General features: G+C 38.0%; 1 protein-coding gene across 1 annotated transcript; it reads right to left on the bottom strand.

The window, feature by feature from the left end:
• Positions 1-2,349: 2,349 nt before the first annotated feature.
• On the bottom strand, positions 2,350-3,513 carry LOC113324450. The gene is made up of 3 exons (XM_026572771.1): positions 3,109-3,513; positions 2,665-2,886; positions 2,350-2,601 (listed from the first exon to the last, which is right to left on the bottom strand). The coding sequence occupies exons 1-3, from the start codon at positions 3,511-3,513 to the stop codon at positions 2,350-2,352; spliced, it is 879 nt and encodes a 292-aa protein (XP_026428556.1).
• Between the last annotated feature and the right edge of the window lie 6,781 nt (positions 3,514-10,294).

Here is a 10,294-nt window from a genome sequence, read left to right as displayed (position 1 = left end):
GCTTAACAAAATTTCAGTTCAATTGATGTTTATTCCATGATGTGTGTGTGGATGTGTGTGATTCAATTGGTTTCAGTTAAGAAAAACTATTGTTATCTTGCTTTATTGTGTGGTATCAATTGTTTAGGCTTACAAAATTTCGGTGAAAATTGCGGTGTTTTAATGCTTATGTTGATTCAATTGCTTCCGGTTGAGGTGAAAAATTATGCAAGTTGATTTATTTGGTTTGTATGAATTATTTATGGCTTAATGAAATAAAAGGATTACGGGATGAGTTGTTTAGTCCAATTCGATTCGGGATAAGAGAAACTAAGTTAATTCTGATCTTAGTTAGACTTATGGAAGTGAGGTTTCGGTTATTCAAGTCTAATCGAATGCCTTAACAATAAATGCTAGTTAATTAACCTAGTACTTGTCTTGTTTAAAATTGAAAGGTCTAAGTTTATGGGTAATTAGAACCTGATGAGAAAAATAGAGTTATCTTTATTTTGGTCTAATCGAATTAAGCGGTTGGTTTTGAACAATCGGTTTAGCAAAGGGACTAAGGTGCTTAGTTGGTTTTTTGGTTTGCTAAACTAAAATGGAAAACTTGTTTCGTAAAATTGTTTCCTTGGTAACATATCAAAATAAAACTACTTGTAGTTTCGTTTTTGATATTAGTTATCAGAACATGATGTGTGGAACCCTCGTGCCCAACTCTACAGGTTGCAAGTCTAGACACTACAAAAATAATGAGTTTAGTCACGCCAAAGAACCGTGGAAGTTGACCAAAATTCCGTGGCAAAAGATAACTTGCCACAGCCGAGTAGCCGTAACAAATAGTCCTGTGGCTAATACTTTTTGCTACGATGTTAGCCATGGTTTTCCAGGCGTAGCTAATAATATAAGAGCATTTACCACGGGTACCATCGTGGCTAATAATTAGTTGGATTGCACACGTATGTGTTTGTTAACCATGGCTTTCTTGCGTGGGTGTTGCTCCAGTATCATTTCCAGTTGCTGCATTTCACGTTAGCTGATATCATCATGTCTGGATGCACGCCATTAAATTACACGTGGTGGAAATAAACAATGTACACTACAACAATTTCAAAAAGAACAATCTGTTCATTAAAAAGAAAAAAAAACACAAGTATTATATATGGTTGTCTGATTGATTACATTCAACAAAAGCAAATAAAAACTTAATACTAAACCATTTTGAGCTTGATACAAGTTTCAAGAAAAATTTAAACTGAATATGCAAAAACAAAATACTTCAATTATCACAAATGGATTTCTTACTTCCAAAGTTAATTATCATATATCTTCCAACATAGCCTTGAACATAATATCTCTCAATGAACTTAACCTATAGAATAACATAATACAAAAATCAAATTTGATATCAGTGACAAATAACACAAGAAAATATCCATATATACAACACTCAGTGAGGCCTAATTTCTTTACATAAGCTATAAAACCGGGAGCAGTGAGTAAAGAAAAAGGAACCAACTTTTATTATGATTTTGGAGACATTAGCGTAAGAACACATATCATTAGGGTTCAGGAGACATTAGCGTGAAAACCATCGTATAGCTTGGGTTTCACGACTAGCCGTGATCTGATACACCATAGACTAAATGTCTGTTTTGAGTTCAGAAATCAACATACTTTAGTTCAGCTGATTCCATCCAACTAGAACTTTACATAGTACTTTGTTCAGCTGATTCCATCTACTAGAACTTTACATAGTAGTTTAGATTATCAAAAAAATATATTGTAACACCTAGGATACTCAAACACACAGCAACAACAAACTAATCATATTAATTCTATTCAATGTCATTCTAGCTAATGCAACTAACAAGATGCTCTCTGAATTTTGCAGAATCGTATAGTATTTAATTTAGTGATCCAATTGTTTGTAATGGTTGTAGATAACCTTGGATAAATCTAGCAAGATCATAATTCTATAGTTGTTGCTGTGGAAGGATTCCCTACAAAACAAAATGAAATTAAGAAAGCTTATGATTGTGGATTGTAAGGACTAGCCTTACAAATTATCTCAAAAACGAATGAATCCCTAAGGATTAATGAGGAGAGGAAGAGAAGAATTGAGAGAGAAGAATTTTCATATTTACTTTTTCATAAGCATCTTCTACAACACAGACCAGGATAAGAAGGACACACACACAACCCCGTTCGTGTGACTCGTGCGAGTACTGACAACAGTCCGTACAATTCAAAAAGACCTAATGGGCGCCTGTAGCAAGTGTACATCCCTCAAAAACTCTTTCTAAACTAATAAAAGCATAATTAAACATACTTAAAAGCATAATTAAACTTGGGTCCTGACAATACCCTCTACTCTTTCAAATCCTTGACCTCAAGGATTAGCTTTGGAAATTGGTATGCCATGAATTCTTTGTCTTCCCATGTGGCATCCTGAGTTGATAGGTTCTCCCACTGCACCAGCACTTGGTTGATATTATGTTTGCCCTTCTTTACTTGCCTGCTGTCCAGAATCTGCAGAGGAGTCACCTTCATTTCTTGGTCCTTGTTTAACTTTGGCAGAGTAGTTTGAGGAAGTTTCCCTGATCCTAGCTTGGCCTTCAGCTGAGAGACATGAAATGTAGGGTGAATTTTGGACTCAGGTGGAAGTTACAGCTTGTAGGCTACCTTCCCAATCCTTTCCAGTATTTTGTAAGGGAAAAAGAACTTAGCAGCAAGTTTCAAATTCTTTCTTAACTGCATTGATGTCTGCCTATATGGTTGTAGCCTTAAATACACCCAATCTCCTTCCTTGAATTCCCTTTCAATCCTCTTTTTGTCTGCCTGTTGTTTGATTTTGTGCTGAGCTTCCTCAAGCACTCCCTTTAACATGTGTCCCACTACTTGTGTCTATTGTAAATAATCATCTACATTCAGGCTGATCCCAATATGGGTTGAATTAACAACAAATTGTGGAGGGGTATATCCATACAAGGCTTCAAATGGTGTGAGCTTTAGGCTGGTACGGTAATTGGTGTTATACCACCACTCTGACAATGATAACCATGACACACATTTGCTAGGTTTATAACTTGTCATACACCTTAAGTAAGATTCAAGGCAGGCATTTACCCTCTCAGTCTGTCCATCTGTTTGAGGGTGATAAGCAGTGCTCAAATGCAAGGAGGTGCCCAGTCTTGTCAGCAGGCATTGCCAAAAATTTCTCAGAAAAATGTTGTCTCTATCTGATACTATTATTTTTGGAATCCCATTAAGTTTAATGACTGAGTCAAGCATTACCTTGGCCACTGTTGTTGCTGTGTAAGGATGGCTGAGTGCCAAGAAGTGCTTGTATTTGGTATATATGTCCACTACCACTAGGATGACCTCCCTCCCTTCATATTTTGGTAGACCAGAGATAAAATCCATGTTGATGTCTGTCCATGCTTGCTCAGGAATTGGCAGTGGTTGTAAGAGTCCTGCTGGAAGGGTAGTGAACCCTTTGTGTTGTTGGCAGATGTCACACTCCTGCACCATTTGAGTAATATTGCTTTTCATCCCTTTCCAGTAAAAGTAAGACTTAGCCTTCTGGTAACTAGCCCTTTGATAGACTCATTTATGTGTCTATTTTGATCTCGATTTTCTATATTGTTAGTACCCATTTTGTACTTATTTTGGTATTTTATGTCTTTGTAGGTATTTTTGGAGAAATAAACATGCGCGGAGAAATTGGCTCGAAAAATGGTATTTGGGCACTCTGGAGAAAATTACTGAAGATATCTCTCAAATGGATAAAGGGCACCCAGATAATAAGGGGTAACCCCGGGGCAACTACTATTGGCACACCAGAACTGGACAAGGGAAGGTTATCTTCAACAATTCAAATTTCAGGATTTGGCGGGAAAATATTTCAGTTACGAACAGAATTTGGCTTCGATTTTGGGTTATATCTGGACAGATTCAATCACCAGATTTAATTGGGCTAGACTCGAAAGGCGTAAACAGGGCTGGCCTAAGTAATTTAACGGAGCAAAATGGGATGGATAATCGATTCTCCACACACGAAGGAATACTAGTTTTCTCGGGTTTTTAGAGCAAAGTTTTAGTCGGGATTTTTTGAGAGTTTTGCTCGGAATCCATTAAGGATTAACCTGTTAAATCAAGACAGACATGGTATGTTTGAAAGAATCGTAAGAAAAAAAATATTTCACGAAACATAGAGAGGAGTCATTCCGGGAAGTTTTAAGGCAAATATGGAAGTTGCGTGGGAGTTAAGAGAAGAATATCTTTTCTGCAAGATTTGGCTCAATCAGAGGGAAGTTTGAGTATACAAGGAATCTCAGCAGTCGCATAGGAAATAAAGAAAAATAAGAAGAGAATACAGTAACTTTCAAGGAAGGAAACAAAAGATTTCGTGAATATTAATTAACTCTGTTGTGTATAAATAGAGAGATACGAGTTCCAGGAAGGAGTCGAGAGTTTGGGGTCGATAGAATCGGAGCAGAGAAGCACAGGTGAAGTTGCAGGAATATTCACCTGCTTCTGGTGAAGAAGAGAAGCTGAAGAACATTGGACAGACGAGGACAGTCGCAGAGGCAGTCTTTTTCAAACAGCATAAAAGAAGTATCGTTGTTCAACAATAATAGATAACATATATCATAAGCTTGTCATCTTTTCTATGTAACATTTCAACCCGTTGTAACAGCTGTTTGTAACACCGTTGCAGCGTTGCAAACTGCCTGCTTTATAGGAGCACCTGGATGTCCTCCTATAGAAGAAGAATGTATTGCTGCCATAATTCTGGTTCTCAGTTCACCAGAGTTGCCAATGTATATCCTTCCCTTATATCTAATGACCCCTTTCTACAGTGAATACTCCCCAGACTTGTTGTTATCAACTATTAGTATCGGAAGCAGTTCCTTGGCTACAGAGTCTTCAGAATAGCTCTCTTGCACTTCCTTCATCCAAGTTGGTTGTAGTTGAGAAATAGAATTGCAGGCTGCAATTTATGGAAGCTGCACCTTGGATAATGCATCAGCTACCTTTTTATCACAGCCTTTCTTATACTTCAATTCATAGTTATATCCCAATAATTTGGCTAGCTATTTTTGTTGCAGAAGTGAGTTGACCCTTTGCTCAAGGAAGTACTTGACGCTCCGATGGTCTGTGTAAATGGTTAACTTGTTACCCATCAAATAATGCTTCCATTTTCCAACTTCCATGGCCATCGTCTCCTTCTCATAAGTAGACATAGCTAAGAATCTGGCACCCATTCCTTTGTTGTATAAGGCAATTGGTCTTTTCTCCTGCATCAGCACAGCTCCTACTCCCAAATCACTGGCATTTGCGGCTATATCAAATGACTTGTTGAAGTCAAGAAGGATGAGTACTGGAGTGGATAGCATAGCTTCCTTGAGTAGTTCAAATGCACTGGTGGCTTCTGAGCTCAATTGAAACTTGTTCTTCTTCAGCAACTCAGTCAATAGTTTAGCACTTAACCCATAATTTTGTACACATTTTTTGTAGTACCCAGTTAATCCCAAGAATCCCCTCAGCTCCTTAAGGGTATTTGGAATGGGCCGCTTACTCATGCATTCCACCTTACTAGGGTCAGCAGGAACTCCTTCTTTACTGATAATATGACCCAGATACTCCAATAAGTTTTGTCTAAAAGAGGATTTTCTCATTTTAGCAAATAAGTTGTGCTTCTTAAGTAATCCCAGAGTGAGTTCCAAATGCTTGGCATGAGTATCCATGTTAAGGCTATATACTAATATATCATCAAGAAAACCAATATGAACTTTCTCAAGTATGGTTTAAAGACATTATTCATTAATGCTTGGAAGCTTGCTGGTGCATTGGTTACACAAAATGGCATGACTAAGAACTCATAATTCCCTTGATGAGTCTTAAATGCTATTTTGTGAGTGTCTGGGGCAGAAAATATAATCTGGTGATAACCAGCTCTCAGATCAATCTTGGACAATACATGTGACCCATGTAACTCATCTATGAGCTCATCTATCACTGGAATTGGGTATTTGTTCTTGATGGTGAGTCCATTCAGTTTTCTGTAATCAACACAGAACCTCCAACTTCCATCTTTATTTTTAACTAACAAGATTGGAGATGAGAAGGGACTGTGACTAGGCATGATAACCCTGATTTGAGCATTTCTTGGACCAGCTGCTCCACCACTTCTTTTTGCACATATGGGATCCTATAATGTCTCTGATTGGGAGGGGTAGAGAGTGGTTTTAAGGGTATGTGATGATCATGAACTCTCTTAGGAGGAAGGCTATTGGGTTCTTGGAAAACTGAATTGTAAGAATTTAAAATGGGTTGTAATGGCTCTGGGGTACTAGTAGGTACCTCTTTGGCTGTGATGGAGAAAAGTTGCCCCATGAATCCATGCCTGATCTTCTTGAGGTACTTTTGGCATGCCTTTGTTATCATCATAGAAACCTTTGGAGCTTCGGTGCTTCCTCTAGGAACAACCTCCTCATTTCCTCTATCGAAAGTTATAGTTAGCTGCTTGAAATCAAACTTGACAGGACTAATACCCTTCATCCAATCCACTCCTAACACCATGTCACATCCCCCCAATGCTAAGACTCTGGATTCATATTCAAACTTGTGCCCTTGCATGCTCCATGAAAATTTAGGACATTTTGCTTCACTAGTAAGTTTGTTTCCATCTGCTACAGCCACATGGAAAGTTGATGTGGGTTCTATAAGGACACCATTGTACCTATCAATTTCCGGGTCTACAAAGGTGTGTGTACTACCATTATCCACCAATATGGTTATGGGCTTGTTATTTCTAGCCACACCCTGAATTCTAATGGTGTTTTGAGGTTTAATACCTGATAGGGCATGTAGATATATCTCCACTTCCTCTTCAATTTCTTGTATGACTGGAGAGCTAACTGGAAAAGCTGACTGGATGTACCTTGATCTTCATCTTCCCCCACTAGCATATACAACTGTTGTCTTACACATTTGTGTCCTGTAGCATAAACTTCATCACAATTGTAACATAGTCCTTTGTCACGCCTGGACTTCATTTCAGCATATGTGAGCTTCCTAATGGGTGGTAAACTTGATCTAGTTATACTCCTTGGAGAAGGTGAACTTTTTCTTGGAGATGTTACAAAGCTTTTGTTGTTGCCTCTACTGGGAATGGAGATAGGAGGAAGCTTACATGCTGCCTTAGATTTTTTTATGGTTTTCTCCATGATGGCCTCCTGCATTCTAGCTAGGTACATAGCTGGCTTAAGACTTGTTGGGGAGAACATTTGCACTGCAAGCCTTAACTCTCCTTTCAATCCACTCACATAACTGGAAGTGAAATAGTCTTCGGTCAGGTGATTATTCTTAGCAATCATAAGAGCCTTTAGTTCTTCAAAAAATTCCTGATATTCTAGCACATTCCCTTCCTGGCTTATCTGATTGAACTCTCCAACTATGTCATCATGACCCAACTCCTGAAATCGAAAATTGATATCTACCGCAAACTCTTCCCATAATATGACGTCTCTACCTTCTTGATAATCTTGGAACCAAACGTCTGCTTTGACATCCAAGTATATAGAAGCTAACATAACTTTTTGTTCTCCATCCATAATATGTAGTTGAAAAAAATTTACACTTGCGAATCCAAGATCTTGGATTATTACCATCAAACCTCGAAAATTCAATTTTAGACTTGTGCTGATTAGTAATCTGGTTAAAGATTTGACGATTAACTTGAATATCATTACCTTCTCCTTGTTTGTTTCGTGAATGGGCATCTTTAGGTGTTTCGAGAAGGCCATTACCAACTTTGAGTTTGCTAACGATCCTATGATCTCATCTCTGTTAACGAGTTTGAAATGCTTCCCTGGGTTTCATCAAACTTTTTAACAATTTCTTCATGAATCTTCATCAGTGCATTTAATTTCTTGTGAAAATCGTCAAAGTCTTTCTGATTAACCATGGTTTACAGATCGACTGCTCCTGATACCAATTGTAAAGACTAGCCTTACAAATTAGCTCAAAAACGAATGAATCCCTAAGGATTAATGAGGAGAGGAAGAGCATAATTGATAGAGAAGAATTTTCAGATTTACTTTTTCATAAGCATCTTCTACAACACAGACCAGGATAAAAAGGACACACACACAACCCCGCTCGTGTGACTCACACGAGTACTGACAACGGTCCGTACAGTTCAAAAAGACCTAATGGGCGCCTAAAGCAACTGGACATCCCTTAAAAACTATTTCTAAACTAATAAAAGCATAATTAAACATACTTAAAAGCATAATTAAACTTGGTTCCGGACAATACCTATACTATTTCAAATCCTTGACCTCAAGGATTAGCTTTGGAAATTGGTATGCCATGAATTCTTTATCCTCACATGTGGCATCCTGAGTTGATAGGTTCTCCCACTGCACCAGCACTTGGTTGATATTATGGTTTCCCTTCTTTACTTGCCTGTTGTCTAGAATCTGCAGAGGAGTCACCTTCATTTCTTGGTCCTTGTTTAACTTTGGTAGAGTAGTTTGAGGAAGTTTCCCTGATCCTAGCTTTTGGACTCAGGTGGAAGTTACAGCTTGTAGGCTACCTTCCCAATCCTTTCCAGTATTTTGTAAGGGAAAAATAACTTAGCAGCAAGTTTCAAATTTTTCCTTAAATGCACTGATGTCTGCCTATATGGTTGTAGCCTTAAATACACCCAATCTCCTTCCTTGAATTCCCTTTCAATCCTCTTTTTGTCTTCCTGTTGTTTATTCTGTGCTGAGCTTCCTCAAGCACTCCCTTTAACATGTGTCCCACTACTTGTCTCTGTTGTAAATAATCATCTGCATTCAGGCTGATCCCAGCATGGGTTTAATTAACACCAAACTGTGGAGGGGTATATCCATACAAGGCTTTAACTGGTGTGAGCTTCAAGCTGGTATGGTAATTGGTGTTACACCACCACTCTGCCAATGAAAACCATGACACCCATTTTCTAGGTTTATAACTTATCATACACCGTAAATAAGATTCAAGGAAGGCATTCACCTTCTCAGTCTGTCTATCTATTTGAGGGTGATAAGCAGTGCTCAAATGCAAAGAGCTGCCCAGTCTTGTTAGCATACATTGCCAAAAATTGCTCATAAAAATGTTGTCTCTATCTGATATTATTGTTTTTGGAAGCCCATGAAGTTTAATGACTGAGTCAAGCATTACCTTGGCTACTGTTGCTGCTGTGTAAAGATGGTTGAGTGCCAAGAAGTGGTTGTATTTGGTATATCTGTACACTACCACTAGGATGACCTCCCTCCATTCAGATTTTGGTAGACCAGAGATAAAATTCATGCTGATGTCTGTCCATCCTTGCTCAGGAATTGGCAGTGGCTGTAAGAGTTCTGCTGGAAGAGTAGTGAACCCTTTGTGTTGTTGGAAGATGTCACACTCCTGCACCATTTGAGTTATATTTCTTTTCATCCCTTTCCAGTAAAAGTAAGACTTAGCCTTCTGAGTTCAAAGAGCGACAACATCAGCCAAAAAGAGGAAGATAAGTGCAGTGGCGGTGCATGAATGATGAGTCTGACAAAGTGGTGAGTTTCGAGAACAAACTCCCCAAAATTTAATATTGTTTCTGTTGATCAGAATAGGGATTGAAAATTGGGGGAGAAATCTTTGTATAAATAGGGGCTGTTATAATGTATTTGGGGGGGGCAGTGAGAGTGGTTTAAAATACTCTTAAGTAATTTCATTGGAACTGAGTGTTCTTGAAAAATCATTTTGAAAGAGAATAGAGTTAAATTTCATCAATAAGATCATCTATATTTGAATTATATTTGTCTCTTGTTCTCAATATGTTCTAAATTCTTAGCTAGGGCATAGATGAAGCCCTTAACTTACTACTAGATGATTCTTGTTTTTGTTATTGTTCTTGTTGTGCTTTACTGAGTTAAGAGATGTTTAACTTTTGAGCTGCAATGTACTACTTTCACCTAGTATATCATGTATCCTAGGTTGTTAAAACACCTGTATATTATCACATCAACTTATGTTTAATGGATATCTTTAATCTTTGATTAGTTGTGCTGCAAGAAGACATCTAATACTTGGGATTAATGCTTTAGTTGACGTTAAACTATCCATCTGTGAAACCCCATTGGAAAGGCGAAAGACTCGTATCTTCACCGCTGATTCCGTTATAAGGGAAAAGAAAATTTTCTATTGTTGAATCTCTAAGTAGAAGTTAAATGGTGGACTCAACTGCCCTAGTGCCTCTTAGTTGACTGTTTTCAACTCTCCTTGCATCCATATTTCCATT

This window comes from Papaver somniferum, chromosome 11 (genome assembly GCF_003573695.1).
Source record: "Papaver somniferum cultivar HN1 chromosome 11, ASM357369v1, whole genome shotgun sequence".
NCBI lineage: Eukaryota > Viridiplantae > Streptophyta > Magnoliopsida > Ranunculales > Papaveraceae > Papaver > Papaver somniferum.
The sequence above is the reverse complement of the archived record's forward strand: the minus strand, read 5'-3'. Positions and strand labels throughout refer to the sequence as shown.